This window comes from Rhinatrema bivittatum, chromosome 8 (genome assembly GCF_901001135.1).
Source record: "Rhinatrema bivittatum chromosome 8, aRhiBiv1.1, whole genome shotgun sequence".
In the NCBI taxonomy this organism is placed as follows: domain Eukaryota; kingdom Metazoa; phylum Chordata; class Amphibia; order Gymnophiona; family Rhinatrematidae; genus Rhinatrema; species Rhinatrema bivittatum.
In genome coordinates, this window is record NC_042622.1 from 173,621,516 (window position 1) to 173,639,041 (window position 17,526).

A 17,526-nucleotide genomic window follows, 5' to 3' on the forward strand; every position below is an offset into this window, starting at 1 on the left:
ATATCACCTGATGCCTCAGCAGCATCAAAATCGAGGTGGGTCTGGTCCGTGCCCACGGGCCCCTCATCAGCGCTCAATTTCCCGTAGGAAAATTGTTTAAGGTCCGCTGTTTTGTTTTTTTTTCGCCGTCATGAGAGCAGGTATGACATGGGCAGCCACTGCAGTGCAAACCGGAGCAAGAAAGCGGGGAAATCAAGTATTTAGAAGGTATTTTCGGTGCGTAGGGGACGGAGCTCTGCATTCGCACGTCCTGTCCCATCGGCCGTGGAATAGCGCTCCCGGATTGAGTGAGTGCTTCTTACTACTGATGCCAATCTCTCTGGATGGGGGAGCAGTGTGTCAGCAGCAGTCTGCCCAGGGCACATGGTCCACAAAGAAAGTGACTTGTTCTATCAATCTGTCAGAGGCGAAAGTAGGGTGTTTAGCAATACTTCGCATTTTTACCTTTGATACAAGGTCTTTCATTGAGGGTTTTGTCAGACAATGCGACGGCCATTGCCTACATCAATCAGCAGGAAGAAACCAAAAGTCGAGTGGTAGCCCAGGAGGCTCAAGAGCTAATACTTTGGGCGGAGCAACATTTGGAGCAGATAGCGACTTCACATCGCAGGGGTCAGAAACATCCAGGTGGATTTTCTAAGTCATGGTTTTCAAGATTCAGGGGAGTGAGAGCTGTCAGAGACAGCGATGCAGCTCATCTGCGAGAGGTGGGGCTGTCCCCATGTGGATCTAATGGTGACTCGTCTCAATGTGATGGTGACTCAGTTTTTCAGTCGAAGACTAGTATGAGGTCAAGGGATTCAATGCCCTGATGATAGCTTGGCCTCAGGAGGTTCTCCTTTACCTATTTCCCCCTTTGCCTCTGGTAGGCAAAGTTTTGTGTCTGATAGAGAGACACCCGGGTGAGGTGGTGTTGGTAGCCCTGGGGTGGCTGCGCCGGTTTGTGGATCTAATCAACTTGGCAGTGAACGGTACGTTATTCTTCAGCCATCTTCCAGGCCTTCTTCGGCAGGGTTCCATTTTTTTTCAGACCAGGCTGCTCACTTTTGTCTAGTGGCTTGGCTTTTGAGAGGCAGCGTTTGAGATGCAGAGAGTACTCAGAGGCAGTCATTGCTACTCTTCTTCAGCCTAGGCGGAAGTCTACTTCATTGTCCATATATGAGGGTCTGGAATGTTTTTGAGTCTTGGTGTATAGCTAATGAAGTGTAGGCCTTAAGGTCTTCGGTATCTCAGATTTTTATCCTTTCTTCAGGAAGGTTTGGGCAAGGGCTTGGCCTTCAACTCTTTTACGGTCCAAGTAGCAGCTCTGGCTTGCCTGCAAGGTAAAGTCGAAGGTTGCATGCTGTCTTCTCATCCTGATGTGGTTAGATTTCTTTGTGGAATTAAGAATTTGCGCCCTCCAGTGAGGAGTTTGTCTATCATGGAATGTTAACCTGATTCTCAGAGGCTTGTGTGAGGCGCCTTTTGAACCTTTTCGGAGAACAATGCTTAAAGATTTGACCCTTATGGTTGTTTTTTTAATGCCCATTTGTTCAACTAGGAGAACCTCTGAGTTGCAGGCTTTGTGTTGACGTGATCTATTTCTGCAGATTTATGGACTCAGGAGTGTCCTTGTGGATATTACCCTCACTTTTACCGAAGGTAGTATCTGCATTTCATATGGAGCTTCTGGTATTCCCGGAGTTCGACTCTTCGGCGTCTATGCACAGGAGCGTAAGCTTTTGGATGTCCACAGGGCTTTGTTGAGATATCTCAAGGTAAAAAATGAGTTTAGGAAGTCTCACCATCTTTTTGTTTTATGGAGCGGTTCAATGAGAGGTAACTAGTTTTCAAAGGTTACCATTGCAAGGTGGCTCAAGGAGGCCATTGGGTTGACATACATTCTCAAGGGGCGTCAGGTGCCTGAAGGTTTGTGGGCGCACTCTGTACGTTCTCAGGCAGCGTCATAGGTGGAGGCTCAGTTGGTTTCACTGCACAAAATTTGTAGAGTGGTGTCTTGGAAGTTGCTGCATACATTTACAAGACACTATCATCTGGATGTGGGAGATCCAGAGTCTTGGTCGTTTGGCGAGAGTGTCTTGCAAGCAGGATTCCCCAGGTCCCATCTTAAGACTGATCCAGGTACATACAGGGAAAGGAAAATTGGTTCTTACCTGTTCATTTTTGTTCCTGTAGTACCACGGATCAGTCCAGAACCGATCTATGGAGGGAAGTGGAGAGTCCACTCAGCTGAGGTTTATTGGTAGGGAATACAGTGGGGGGGGGGGGGGGGGGGGGGTTCTTTTTTTTTTGTTGTTTGTTTGTTTGGGTTTTTTCCATGGTATGGAACTTGTTGAAAAAAGGTTTTGTAAATGTGTTAAGTTGGTGTGTTTACTGTTTGTTTGTTTTTTTGTGCTTGGGTACAGGTCAATATTGAGGAAATGCAGATGGCACCAGGGATTACGTAGCAGTGTCAGTAAAACTTTCTCTGTCTCCATCTGCTGGCAGGGATGCATAAATTGAGGAGTCTGGACTGATCCATGATACTAGAAGAATGAAAATTAGTAAGAACCAATGTTCCTTTTATAGGTATTGGGACACTAGAGGGAGAAGGGCTGCAGCAGGGAAATTAATATTCTGAGTCAGCTCCACATATCCAGTGAAGCCATTTGGACGTAGGAGAGCAGAGAAGGTACAGTTTCTCTGGCAAATAATTTATTTTTCTTCAGCTGTGCTTTCCGAAATGAATGTTTTATTTTGAAGTGTCTGAACTTCTGCAGGCTAAACTTGATGCCTGTTGTAAACAGGTGTTTTAATAAAGGCGGTGTGGAAACTTGTTCCTCCTGTGTCCCCCTGCTCCTTTCCAAGGAGTGACTGAACTTTTTTTTTGTTTTGCTTTCTGTTGCTGTCCCTTGCAGCCTTTGGGGTTCCGTGATGTGCTGGTTCCAGATTCGTGCCTGCCCTCTGCAGAACCGCAGATAAACCCTCGTAAACGGCCTCGGGAAGAAGGAGAGGAAGACTAGTGGCTGAGAATTCTGCACTTTGCCTGCTAGGATGTTAACTCTCAGGGCGTTTGGAACCCTACTTGGGAGGCTCCTGGTCAGAAAAATGTCTATAGATATGTCCCCAAGTTCAAGCAGAAATGGTCAGTAAAAGTCTGCTGATCAGCAACAAAATATGTTCTGTTTCTCGACTGCAACTTGGACAGGGTGTTCATTTAAAACATTTAGCTTGTTGATTTATTGAAAATTTAGATTTAACCAGTGAAACAACCAGAAGCTGTGTCACAGTGAACAGACTTCTTGAAGGTTAAGGATACATAGCGACCTTCATTGTGCATATATTTTATTTTCCCAGGAATTTCAGTTTGTTTTAATTAGAACACAAATATTGACCTGGAAAAAGGATGAGTCTCTCTCCCCCACTGATTTCTCCTGTTTTCGTTCTTGTTGTAGTAAACACTGATAAATTCCTGGCTAAAATAAAATGAAAACAAAGGGTCCCTAGGATACAGGGCCCCTTCTGCTTATTTTGTCTTCATTTCTAGAGGTTATTTCCCTGCCCTCTAGCTCTTTTTCTACTTCTCTCTAATTCAGAAGGAGCAGGCAATGCTTTCTGGCATTCTAGAAGTCAGACTGAAGAAACATTCAGTTGCCGTCTGTTCACTAGCCCAGGGACTTGGAGACCCTCCCACTGATGTTCTGTAACAGCATTCCTGGTGCTCGGGCCAAGAAATAACAGTATATGTGCACTCAGGAAATTCCCTAAGCACAGTTTCTGGTATAGCCATTGGTTCAGCTGTAGATCTTTACTAGTAAATTTATGGACAAGTCCTCTTCCATTTTCTGCGTCTACCCTCTCATTCGTTCTTATGATTCGTAGTCCTCTGAACCTTTCTCATCAGTTCTACAACAATTGGGGCACAAGAGGTGACACATTTTTAAATGTGAGAGATGGAAATGTTGGTGGATGCTTAGCTCTGTATCATTCTGCATATTCTAGGTAGAAGAGCCTTTTGCATTAAACAATAAAGACTTTGGGTTGCCTGATGGTCTGCTCGTGATCAGCTGTTTACATTAAGGCATGAAGACCTTTCCCTTCTTTCTTACAAAATAACATAATGCTCTTGGGATGGATCTTGTATACTGGGGCAAGGATCCTCAGCTCTGGCTCTTAGGACCACAAACACTCCTGCTTTTCAGGATGACCAGAATAAATATTCTGAACTCTTTCCTGCTTTAAAAAAAAAAAAAAAAGAACTATATTGATCTTGGAGAAAAAAGGTGATTATATCCAGAAATCACAATATACAAAAAATATACAGGTACAAAACCCAGATTAATGCTGTTTTCAGTGTACATAATGGTGTTGGGTTGTACTTTTTATCTAATATTGTAAATCTGTCTAAAACTCAATTTCAGAAACAAATCTTTGTGCCGTAGTAAGTATTGTATAGTGTGATGCAACACATGTAATCAGAGATAATTGTGGAAAATAAACTAAATATAATTCTGTTGAGGTGAATGCATACTGTAGAAGGAAACTACAGGAACAGAGGAAAGAGTGAAAATTGATCCCCGGTGTTGTGGGGACTGCACCAACCAAGTCTCAGGGAGAAGGACAAAAATACTTTAGGAGTCAATGGAAGCTTCAGGCCAGAAGCTAAATGGGTCACTAGGGTGCAGTTCTTGGAAGGAGGAGTGCCTGAACTCAACCCACTAGCTCCTCTTCCAGTTTAGTAGATGGTTCTTTTCTCTCCTTCTCCAGGCCCATGCAGAGGAATCGGGTACAGAAATATCTACCAGAAGAAGCTCAAGATCTTAGGGCTGAGATGAAAGCTTACTTCCTGGTGCAGCAAAGCAGAGGTGGTTCTAGCCATGGACCTGAGACGCGAGGGGCTTCCAAGCCTAAGCTTGGAAGTTCTTGTATAGGCTCTTCACTATCTAGGAACCTTCCCAGCAACCAACTGAAGACTTGGCACTCTGCAGCAAATTCACTGATTGGAATGGCAAGGGTTTTAGTAAAGTACTAGAGTTCTGTGCTAGACCAAATAGAAGTGTTGAAGATCAGCATCAAAAAGATCATTCAGTGGTTAATACTATTTTGTGATGTAATTCAGTTTACACTAATTTATAAATATGAAACTGCTGCTGTGAAATATGGTAGTTTCCATATTTTTCAGAAGGGCTGGAGTCCCTTAAAAGGCTGTCTTTTGACCTAGTATGACATCTGTTAGTCATGCTAGCGCAGGGGTGGGCAACTCTTGTCCTCATGAGCCACAAATTGGCCTGGTTTTCAGAATATCCACAATGACTATGCATAAGATAAATTTACATGCACTGCTTCCATTGTGTAAATATAATCACATGCTATTCATTGTGCATATTCTGACCTGTTTGAGGCTCTTGAGAACCGGAGTTGGCCACCCCTGTACTAGCTGTATAGATTCAGATTTTCAATCATGTTTTATTTTTTGTTTGTTTTTCTGTTGTAGCTGTCCAATAACATTGAAAACTCTTTTGGGATAAAAAAAAGATCAGAGCCATATGATGCTCCTAGCTAGTTTATTCACACCTGGATACAGCTCTAGGTCTGTAATGAAAAATTTAGCAGGGCCCTAACCCTCCCTTCTACCAGTAATCTCTCCTGTTCAGTAGCACCACAGTGCAGCTGACTTGCTGATGTAAATAAAATAAGTAGAAAAAGTGCACTTCCAGAGAACGCAGATCCCTAAAGGCTAGAAGATGGAAATGAAGAAAACTCAAACCCCTTCTTCACGCTCAGGATTTTCGAACAGTACTACAATCAATAATCTTTTCAAAACTCGACTACTGCAACACACTACTTCTGGGCCTCCCTGAATCCTACATCAAACCTCTTCAAGTTGGCTGCATTGCTACCTACTGTTCCGGAGGTGATTTCCTATTCTGCTGAGCCGCCTGTGAGGTCAGGACGTCAGGGGTGGAGCCAGGCAGACGCCCATAAGACCGGCGTCCCGGTGCCCCAAGCTGCCGCATTGGTACCTACTGTTCCGGAGGTGATTTCCTATTCTGCTGAGCCGCCTGTGAGGTCAGGACGTCGGGGGTGGAGCCGGGCAGACGCCCATAAGATCAGCGTCCTAGTGGCGCACCGCAGCCGCCGGCGCACCACCAAAGCCGAGCATGCCTAAGGGGCGCGCGCGGCTTTGCTCGGCTTAGCTCGGCGTGCTTGGCCTTGCTAGGAGTCCTGTTTGTGATTATCACCGCAGCCACAAGTCTATGAAGAGGTGAAATAACGATGTGAATTGTCCATGGTTGAATATCCATAATAAGAGTCTTCACGACGTAAGTCATTAACTGTACTTTATTGGGAGTGCATTTATCCGTGGCGACTTTCTCTTTGTAATGCCACATACAAAGAGAAAAGCTAAGCTTCGGGAATTATCCTCAACACCCATATCAGATAATCAGCCCAAAATAAAGGATTGTTTCACAAAGGCTCCCATAGAATCTTCAGGAGGAGTCGCTGATGGCTCTAACCAAGAGCAGGGAAAGAGCCATCTGACCCAGGAACTATCTTTGACTCCTAGAGCGCCAGAAACACCTGAGCCACCATCTGGCAACAGAGTTGGGATCTCCTGTCTTGTAGATCCCAAAATAAAGTTGGATTTGTCAGCAATATTAGTACAAGAAACAGTGGAGGGAGCAACCTCTTCTCTGGTTACTCCAGTAATGGATCACAGAGAGGAGGGTAGCACTTCCACTTGTCACTCTGCTGCCAGACAGGCCCCAACAGAGGGAGGAATTGGAGGTATTCAAGTGGGAGGTACAACTGATATAAATGATTTGAATGTTATTACCCCAAGGGGTTTCTCTCTCGAAGAGATTGGGACAATGTTGGTGACACTACAGAAATCTGTTAACAACACTGCTAATACTATGCAGGAAGTGTTAAATAAGAACATGGCATTTCAAACTAAGATCAATAAAGTAGAGGAAAAGGTGAAAGAGATGGATAAGATTCAACTTAATTTAATTAAGTCTGAGAAAATTCATAGTAACAAACTGGAAATGATGGAAAATCAACTTAGACAGAATAATTTAAGGATACTTAATTTTCCCAGAACTCACTTAATGTTAGCACAAGATATGTTTAAAAGCTATTTAGTGAATGTTCTAGGTTATAGTAACGAAACTTTACCCGTAATAGATCAGATTTATTACTTATCACAGAATCAGGAATTGGAGAAACAAAATCAGAAACAAGATGTTCAGGAAAATGAAAATCTAAATTTATCAGATTTGTTGGAGAAATCCTTTGAAATGAATATAAATCTTAAACCCACTCTCATTGTTCAACTTTCCTTTCTTTCTGAAAAGGAATCTTTGATGAGATTTTATTTCAGAAAGCAAAATAGCAAGTTCTATGGTCAGAATATAAGAATTTTTCCTGATATTTCTAGAGAAACACAGCTCAGGAGAAAGGAATTTTTATCAATGAGAGTGGAGTCCCAACAAAAAGGGGTTAAGTTTATGTTAAGATTTCCATGCCGCTGTATTGTCTCATATCAAGAGAGGAAATATGTGTTTAACCAACCAGTTCAGTTGAAATCCTATTTGGATTCCTAAACCTAATAGACCTCTGTTGTGCTGGAAGTAAAATAATAAGAATGGAGAGTATTAGGACAATAATGCCTTTTTCTTTTTTCTTGATTATACTGCTCTTTTTTTTTAATGTTTAAGATCTCTTCATATCCTTGTTATTTATTGCTTTATCCTTTACTGTATAAGGAATTTACAAATGGAGTAGAAATGTTTTTCTTTTTGAGATTTTCTTTCCCGTGAATTGTTGTAATTATAATGGAAATATTCAATAAACAAATAATCAAAAAAAAAAAACCAAAAACAAAAAACCTCTTCAAGTTCTGCAAAACGCTGCTGCCAGAACAATCACAAACATAAAAAAATGCAATCACATCACACCCACACTAAAAGAACTTCACTGGCTGCCCATTAGACAGAGGATCCAATATAAAACCCTCTCCCTCATCCACAAAAAAATAAACAACAATGAAATGAACTGGCTAAATACCACAATACTGCCACACTCCACACAGAGAAACCTCAGGTCCTCACAGACTGGCCTCCTCTCTGTTCCCAACTCCAGAACAGCACACCTCATCTTCACCCGCAAACGAGCCATATCAGTAGTGGGCCCAACACTGTGGAACTCATTCCCACCCCCTCTCAGAAATGAACCTTCCACCCAAGCGTTCAAAAAACAACTCAAAACATGGCTATTCAGAAAAGCCTTCCCACCAGATACTTAACCCACTAAACCTCCCTGCCAGACATTTAGCTCCCTCCCCGGTATCAACCCTTACCCCTAATTAAATCTCCCTCCCTGCCTTCACCCACTCCGGCACACCCATTCACACTAGCCCACACCCCACCCAGGTAACCCCCCACTACCTCTCTTTATTTGTCCGTCCCCACCCCTGCCTCCCCCAGCTAACCTCCCGAAGCCTCTACCAAATCCCCCCAGCCAATCCTACTCTCCCAAGCAATGTCATCATATCAATTTGAAATGTTTCTCTCTAGCCCTAATATAAGTTACCTCATTACAATGTAAAATGTTATATAAATGACCTCGTTACAATGTATATAAGTGTTATATGTTATTTAAGTGATCTCTTTACAATGTAAAATGTTATAAGGTACAAATTACCTCATTACAAAGTAATATTAATGTTATTTTAAATGCTATCCCCTTAATATATCATATTTGTTACTATTTCCACCCATTTCTTTAGATCATAGATAAGTTACCTTGTTACAATGTAAAATAGGGCAGACCTTGCCCTATTCACTCAGTTTTATGTAAACCGATGTGATATCTCGATCGAATGTCGGTATATAAAAGTAAATAAATAAATAATAAATAAAACAGTGCATGGGGGTAACTTGCTTGTGTGGTGGCTACTACCCTTAACCAATACGCCTTCATACTGTTGATGCAACGCCATTATTGCTCTCTGCTTTTACGGCAGGGGGAAAAGGGGAATTAGATTCAGACAGCAACCACCAAGGACATTGAATTTTACAGTCTGGGAAAACAATCATGAGGATAACCCTTAACCAACATGCCTGATACTTTGGATGCAACCCCAACATTGCTTTCTGCTTTAACGGTAAGAGGTAAGAACATAAGACATTGCCTTGCTGGGTCAGACCAAGGGTCTATGAAGCCCAGCATCCTGTTTCCAACAGAGGCCAAACCAGGCAACAAGAACCTGACAATTATCCAAACACTAAGAAGATCCTATGCTACTGATGCAATTAATAGCAGTGGCTATTCCCTAAGAAAACTTGATTAATAGCTGTTAATGGACTTTTCCTCCAAGAACTTATCCAAACCTTTTTTGAACCCAGCTACACTAACTGCACTAACCACATCCTCTGGCAACAAATTCCAGAGCTTTATTGTGCGTTGAGTGATATCTCTCTTCCCAGATATCAGCACTTATGCATACACCACTCTGATGGTTTCCTCTTACTATCTCTGCATCTGTTCTACTGTTCTCTTGAGGTTTGATTCTGCATAATGTGTGACATTGACACCTATCACATAAGAAGTTGCGATACTGGGTCAGACCAAGGGTTCTTCAAGCCCAGCATTCTGTTTCCAACAGTGGCCAGTCCAGATTACAAGTACCCAAAACACTAATTCCTGTACGTACCCGGATCAGTCCAGACAGTGGGTTGAGCCTCCTTTCCAGCAGGTGGAGACAGACTAAAACTTGAAGGATGCCCTATATCAGGACAAAGCCTATCCTCTAACCCTTCAGTATTTGTCTGTCTCCAGCAGGTGTAGCATCTCCCCTTCGGTTCTCTGCTGTAGGCTAGTCAGCCTTTTCTTCTGTCTTTTTGTAGGCTCAAGCAAGTATTTCTTTTGGTTCTCGCTTGTTTAAAAAAAAAAAAAAAAGGGAAAGTTTGTCTTTTTTAGTGATTTTTCCTTTTTCTGTATGGGAGACGGCTCCGGCTCCCAGCTCTTGCCCGGCTCAGGGGGGCTTTGCCCCCTTTTGCACCGCATAGCCTGAGTCCGTGGACACTTCCAGGTGTGGGGACCGAGTCTCTCTGGGTCTCGTTCCCCCCCCCCATCTGGCTGCCGAGAGGGTTTTTGAACCTGCTGCTGTGCTCAGTAAAAAAAAAAAAAAAAAGTTTTTAAATAAGTTGCAGGTACTCACCTACCTCTAACTTATTTGCAGCAGTTGACCAGCATTTTTTCCTTTTTCTGGTCAGAGCAGGCCTTGAACCGGCAGCCAGACAAGCAGGAGGCAGCAGGTTTCCCTCCTGCTCTCCTGCTGTGCAGGCTGTCAATCAAAGCTTTTTTCTGCTCCGGGTGGGGCGTGCAATGGATAAGCTCTATCCCCTCCCAGAGGAAGGTTTGGAGCTGCTGCGATATCCCTCTGTGGATTCTTATGTCTCTGCGGTGGCCAAACACACCACGATTCCGGTGGAAGGTTCCACGGCTCTGAAGGATCCACAGGATAGTAAGTTAGAGGCTCACTTGAAGCACATCTTCGACGTTTTGGCCCTCGGGGTCCGGGCGTCTTGCTGTAGCAGCCTCATGATGTGGGCAGGCCTTCAGTGGGTCCAACAGTTACTCTGCGCCCGGGATCTTCCGCCAGCAGAGGCAGAGCAAGCCGAATGTCTGGAGGCCGTAACCGCCTACGTATTGGACGCCCTCTATGATCTGGTCCGTGTGCAGGCGAAGGCGATGGTTTCGGCGGTGGCTGCCCAGAGGCTCCTTTGGCTACGCCATTGGTCGGCTGATCAGTCGTCGAAGACTCGGCTTGGCACGCTGCCCTTCAAAGGTAAGATGCTCTTTGGAGAGGATCTCGAGAAGCTTATGGATTCCTTGGCTGATAACAAGGTCCATAAGCTTCCAGAGGACCGCCCTAAGTCTTCCCGGTCCTTCGCGCCCTCCCGTTCTCGTTTCAGGGGCCAGCGTCACTTCGCTCCTCGGGGGCGGAGCGGTTCCACGAGGGGTTCTTCTCGTGCTCAGTCCTGGTCGCAGTCCTTTCGTGGGGGCCAGCCCGCGCATGCTACCACTAAACCTGCCACGCAATGAAGTTCAGCTGACTCATTCCTCGGTTCCTTACCTCGGCGGACGCCTCTCCCTGTTCTTCGAGGAATGGATCAAAATCACATCGGATCAGTGGGTCCTCGACATTATCAAAGACGGGTACGCTTTCAAGATTGTCAGGGAACTGCCGGATCTCTTTCTTTTCTCACCTTGCGGACGGGCCAAGAGGGACGCGGTGGTGCAGACTCTCTCCAAACTTCTGGATCTGGGGGCGGTGGTCCCATTTCCGGAAAGGGAGATTGGCGCCAGCCAGTATTCTATTTACTTCACCGTGCCCAAAAAGGACGGGTCCTTCCGCCCCATCCTGGACCTCAAGAGGGTCAATTGGGCCCTCAAGATCCCCCACTTCCGCATGGAAACCCTGCTTGCGGTCATTGCGGCGGTCCGTGCCGGAGAGTTCCTTGCTTCCCTCGATCTCGCAGAAGCGTACTTCCATATTCCCATCCACCGCGACTACCAGAAATATCTCCGATTCCACATCCTCAATCAGGACTTCCAGTTTTGAGCTCTCCCCTTCGGCCTTGCGACCGCTCCCCGCACTTTCACGAAGGTCATGGTAGTGGTAGCGGCGGCTCTGCGCCGGGAGGGGATTCTCGTCCACCCCTATCTGGACGATTGGCTCATCAGGGCCAAGTCGGCGACTTCTTGCCAACAGGCAGTGGATCGCGTCCTGGAGCTCCTTGCCTCCCTCGGGTGGATAGTGAACTTTTCCAAGAGCAAGCTTCAGCCCTCTCAGGAGTTGGAATTCCTGGGAGCCCACTTCGACACCCGAGTAGGCAAGGTTTTCTTACCATGGGCGCGCGCCCTCAAGCTGATCGATCAGGTCCGGAATCTGATAGCGCTACCTTCCCCGACAGCATGGGATTATCTACAAGTCTTGGGATCCATGGCTTCCACCATCGACCTCGTCCCCTGGGCTTTTACTCATATGCGTTCATTGCAGAAAGCTTTGCTATCCTGTTGGCAGCCAGTGTCGGAGTAGTTTCACATAGTCCTTCCGTTCTTGGACTCTACTGTCGACGAATTACGGTGGTGGCTGTCTCTTCTTCATCTTCTGCAAGGGATGCCTCTTCAAGCTCCACAGTGGACGATAGTGACCACGGATGCCAGCCTGTTGGGCTGGGGTGCAGTCTGCCTTTCTCAATCCACCCAGGGAACATGGTCGCAGACTCAGTCTCGCTGGCACATCAATTGACTGGAATCCTTGGCGGTCCGCCTGGCTCTTCAGGAGTTCCTTCCCCTGATCCGCGGCAAGGTGGTAAGAGTCCTGTCCGACAACTCCACCACAGTGGCCTACATCAATCGCCAAGGGGGCACTCGCAGTCCCAAGGTAGCCTTAGAAGCCAGCCATCTCCTCTCTTGGGCGGAGCGACACCTACAGTGCCTTGGGGCCTCTCACATCGCGGGCAAGGAAAATGTTCAAGCCGACTTCCTCAGCCGTCAGTCGCTCGATCCGGGAGAGTGGGAGCTCTCTGACGCGGCCATGGCTCTGATAGTGGACAGGTGGGGTCCACCTCACCTCGACCTCATGGCGACTCTGCGCAATGCCAAGGCCAATCGGTTCTTCAGCCGCTGGAGGGAGCACGGCGCAGAGGGCGTGGATGCTCTGGCTCTACCTTGGCCAGCGGACGTCCTTCTGTACGTGTTTCCCTCGTGGCCACTGGTGGGGAAAGTTCTCAGGAGAATCGAACTCCACCGGGGACCGGTGATTCTTGTCGCTCCCGAGTGGTCGCGAAGACCGTGGTTCGCGGACCTCATCAATCTAGCGGTGGACGGGCCCCTGTGCCTCGGTCATCTTCCTCGTCTCCTCCGGCAGGGGCCTGTATTTTTCGACCAGGCCGATCGCTTTTGTCTAGCAGCCTGGCTTTTGAACGGCGTCGTCTGAGCCGTAAGGGTTATAAGGAGGAGGTCATCTCCACCCAGCTGCGAGCCCGAAAGCAGTCTACTTCTCTGGCCTATGTACGCATCTGGAAAGTTTTTGAGTCCGTGTGTGCGGAGTCGGGTGTTCCGGCACGCTCCGCCTCGATTCCTCTGGTTCTTTCTTTTCTTCAGAAGGGTCTTTCTAAGGGCCTCTCCTTCAGTTCACTACGCGTTCAAGTCTCTGCGCTCGGCTCTCTCCTGGGTCGGGTGGACGGTCATTCCTTAGCTGCTCACCCAGACGTGATTCGTTTCCTGAGGGGCATTAGGCACCTTCGCCCCTCCCTCTCGTGCCATGTGTCCGTCGTGGAGTCTCAACCTAGGCCTTCGTGCTCTCTGTGCGGCTCCTTTTGAGCCTCTTCGCCATGCTACGCTCAAGGATCTAACACTCAAAACTATCTTTCTGGTCTCTATCTCCTCCGCTCGCCGGATTTCCGAGCTCCAGGCGCTGTCCTGTCGGGAGCCCTTCTTGCGTTTTTCTGATTCCGGGGTCTCTCTCAGGACGGTTCCTTCCTTCTTGCCTAAGGTTGTCTCCGCCTTCCATGTCAACCAGTCGGTAGAACTACCCGCATTCTCTCCGGAGGAGATTGCAGGTACGGCTGGTGGCGACCTTCGTCGGCTAGATGTCAAACGAGTCTTGCTTCGCTATCTCCAGGTTACCAATGACTTCCGCGTATCGGACCATCTCTTCGTCCTTTGGAGTGGTCCCAACCGGGGTAAACAGGCTTCTAAGACCACGATTGCGCGGTGGTTGAAAGAAGCCATTTCCTCGGCATATCTTTGTCAAGGTCGTCCGCTTCCTGAGGGTCTGAAGGCCCAATCTCTACGTTCTCAGGCTACTTCGTGGGTGGAGAGTCAATCTGTCTCCCCACAGGAGATTTGCAGGGCCACCACTTGGACGACTCTGCACACTTTTGCTTGGCACTACCGTCTGGATGTGCACGCTCCGGTTTTCGGTTCCTTTGGGCGGCAAGTGCTTCGAGCGGGGCTGTCTCGGTCCCACCCAGTTTAGGGAAGCTTTGGTACATCCCACTGTCTGGACTGATCCGGGTACGTACAGGAAAGGAAAATTAGTTCTTACCTGTTAATTTTCGTTCCTATAGTACCACGGATCAGTCCAGACGCCCTTCCCTGTCTGTCTTCTGTCCTCTCAAAGCTTGTTTTCTTGCAGGTACGCAGATTTTCATATTTCACTTTGTGCAAGATTACTGAGCAATTAAACCGGAAGCCTTGGTCGTTTTTTATGCCAAGTTTATGCAAGAACGTATAGGTATACCATGTTTCTACATTATTCTATAGTTGTTCCTTTGAGCTTTATGGTTACTTGCTTGATCCTATTCTTGGGTTTGTTGTTTTCTGCTTTGACATACGTTATACTGAAGGGTTAGACTAGAGGATAGGCTCAGTCCTGATATAGGGCATCCTTCAAGTTTTAGTCTGTCTCCACCTGCTGCAAAGGAGGCTCAACCCACTGTCTGGACTGATCCGTGGTACTACAGAAACGAAAATTAACAGGTAAGAACTAATTTTCCTGTGGATCCCATGCTGCTAATGCCAGTAATAGCAGTAGCTATTCCCTAAGTCAACTCGAATAATAGCAATTAATGGACTTTTCCTATAACTTATCCAAACCTTTTTAAAAACCAACTATACTAACTGCCCTAACCACATCCTCTGGCAACAAATTCCAGAGCTTAATTATACATTGAGTGAAAAAGAATTTTCTCCAATTTGTTTTAAATGTGCTACTTACTAACTTCAGGGAGTGCCCCTAGTCCTCCTATTTTCTGAAAGAGTAAATAACCGATTTACCCATTCTAGACCTCGTAATTTTATAGACCTCTATCATATCCCTTCTCAGCCTTCTCTTCTCCCAGATGAACAGTCCTAACCTCTTTAGTCTTTCCTCATAGGGGAGCTGTTCCATCCCCTTTATCATCTTGGTCACTGTTCTCTGTACCTTCTCCAGTGCAACTATATCTTTGAGATGCGGCAACCAGAATTGTACACAGTACTCGAGGTGCAGTCTCACCATAGAGTGATAGAGGCATTAAGACATTTTCCGTTTTATTCACTATTCCCTTCCTAATAATTCCTAACATTGTTTGCTTTTTTGACTGCTGCAGCACACTGAGGCGTGTTATAAATAGAATTATAATGTTGCTATTGCATTGACAAAAATGAATATAAAATGCTTGGTGTGTTTGCCATTACAGAGACCTACTCTATTCGGCTATAATCAGGCTAAAGCTATAGATAGGGTGGGAAGAACTGACTGCTAACATTACACTTTAAGCTTGGCTCAAATATAGTGGATAGAGGTAAAGCAAGTGTTAAGAATTATAACTTGTATATTTATTTTATTTATTTATGAACTTTTCTTTACCGACATTTGTGGAACACATCATGCCGGTTTACATTGAATAGAAGCTATAGGAAAAAGTATAATCTGGCTTGTTAGAAATCATTTAGTGTTTGACCCAGTTTCTGCAGAAAAGAGGAACCTGACAGTGTGAAACTGTTGGCCAGTATAACCAAAGTACACAGTAGCCTGCACAACTCTGGTGAGGTCACTTCTCTCTACAGAAACTGTTAGCTGCAATATTAAGAAAGGCTATGCTGAAAGCAGCCCCTTATACCCCCCTCTGTTCCCAGGAAACAGGTACAGGGAAGTACAAGAAAAGCAACAACCACAAGCCTCCTCCAACCCCCCTTCTCCTAACCTCCCCCTTATACCCCCCCCCCCCCCCCTCTTCCCCGATCAGGTCACAGAAAGAACAAATTAACCACAAGACAAAAAGAGGAACTAAATTGAGTATATAAATCCCTGTATTTTAATAGCAAGCTTATGCCAGCATTGATAGCACATGCATGTGTTGGCTCTGTTGGCATCCATTTGCAAATGCTACAATAAAGACTTCGTTTCGCTGAATATCTTATTCGTTCACTTTTTATCTTTCCCGCAAGGGAAAAGTGTGGTGTTTTACTTCCCACAGGTGACAATTTCAATGTATGATCCATTATGATGCCTAGATCTCTTTCCTGGGTGGTAGGTTTCATATTAAAAGCTATCATTATGTAACTACAGCATGGGTTATTTTTCCCTATATGTATCACCTTGCACGTGTTCACGTTAAATTTCATCTGCCATTTGGATGCTCAATCTTCCAGTCTCTTAAGGTCCTCCTGCAATTTATCCCAATCCGCATATGATTTAACTACTATGAACAATTTTATATCACCTGCAAATTTGATTACCCCACTCATCTTATTCATTTCCAGATCATTTATAAATATATTGAAAAGCACCAATCCAAGCACACATCACTGAGGCACTCCATTTACACTTTTCCCACTGAGAAAATTGACTATTTAATCCAGCTCTTTTTCCTGTCTTTTAACCAGTTTGTAATCCACGAAAGGACATCGCCATCTATTCCATTACTTTTTAGTTTTCTTAGAAGCCTTTCATGAGGGACATTGTCAAATGCCTTTGGAAAATCAAAATACAAAACATCTACCAGTTCACTTTTATCTACATGTTTATTAACTCCTTCAAAAAAATGAAGCAGATTTGTGAGGCAAGTCGCATTTTTGCCATGCTGACTGTGTTCCATTACACCATGTCTTTGTATATGCTCTGTGATTTTGATCTTTAGAATAGTTTCCACTATTTTTCCTGGCACTGAAGTCAGGCTCACCAGTCTATAATTTCCTGGATCATCCCAGGAGCCCTTTTTAAATATTGGGGTTACATTAGCCACCCTCCAGTCTGCAGGTATTAATGGATGATTTTAATCATAGGTTACAAATTTTAACTAATAGATCTGAAATTTCATTTTTAAGTTCTTTCAAAACCCTGGGGTGCATACTATCTGGTGAGTGGCGTAGCAAGGATGGGGAGACAATGCCCTAGGGCGTGTGATAATAACATTTATTAGGGCCATCTGTTTAGTGGAAATTTACCAAAAGGGTTCCAGGAGGCACTGCTCGGTCTTGAAACTGTCTCTGAAACTGTCTCACACTTAGATAACAGAAAAAACACATGTATCTCTTTGTATTTTTAGGCAACACAATGAAGAGTTATAAAATCAAGGTTAGTTAGTTTCCCAGGACTCTTTGGAATGTCAGATGTAAGCAAATGTTTCTTTTCACCTTGTGACCTTAAATCAAAGGAGTGTTGTTTTAATTACTAGTGCAAAACTGTATTTAAGGCTAACCAATTTAATATCTAATGAAATCAGTCTCTCAGGCTTAGGAGCTGACTTCCTTATACGCATAAGAAATAAAGGCTTTTGATTATGAGAAATACACTGTCTCTGTTGTCCTTTGGTAAACTTTTTTCATCACAGATGGTGCATTGGCCGGGAATCAAAGAAGGGAGTGCTGGTTGTGGCTTGGCCTGCAACAGGACAGCATAGCCCGAGAAGCCCTTCTCTCGATTCGAACGGAATACAGGACACAGGATCCCTGAAGGTATTTTTAATTTTTTTCTCTTTGTTT

General features: G+C 45.2%; 1 protein-coding gene across 6 annotated transcripts in view; it reads left to right on the forward strand.

Annotated features, from left to right (window-relative positions):
• RAD51C (RAD51 paralog C) overlaps nt 1–17,526 on the forward strand; it is a 123,487-nt gene that overhangs the window by 91,451 nt on the left and 14,510 nt on the right. Inside the window, exon 9 of one of the 6 annotated variants that reach the window (XR_003858114.1) lies at nt 17,376–17,499. The exons of 3 other annotated variants lie outside the window; for them this stretch is intronic. Coding sequence is in view for 2 of the 3 variants with exons in the window: in XM_029611464.1 (XP_029467324.1) it covers nt 2,898–3,002 (105 nt within the window). In the remaining variant the exon portion in view is untranslated. Of the gene's footprint in view, nt 1–2,897; nt 4,262–4,746; nt 7,589–17,375; nt 17,500–17,526 lie in introns of those variants that run through there. 2 more of the 6 variants (XM_029611465.1, XM_029611464.1) reach the window with 2 other exon arrangements.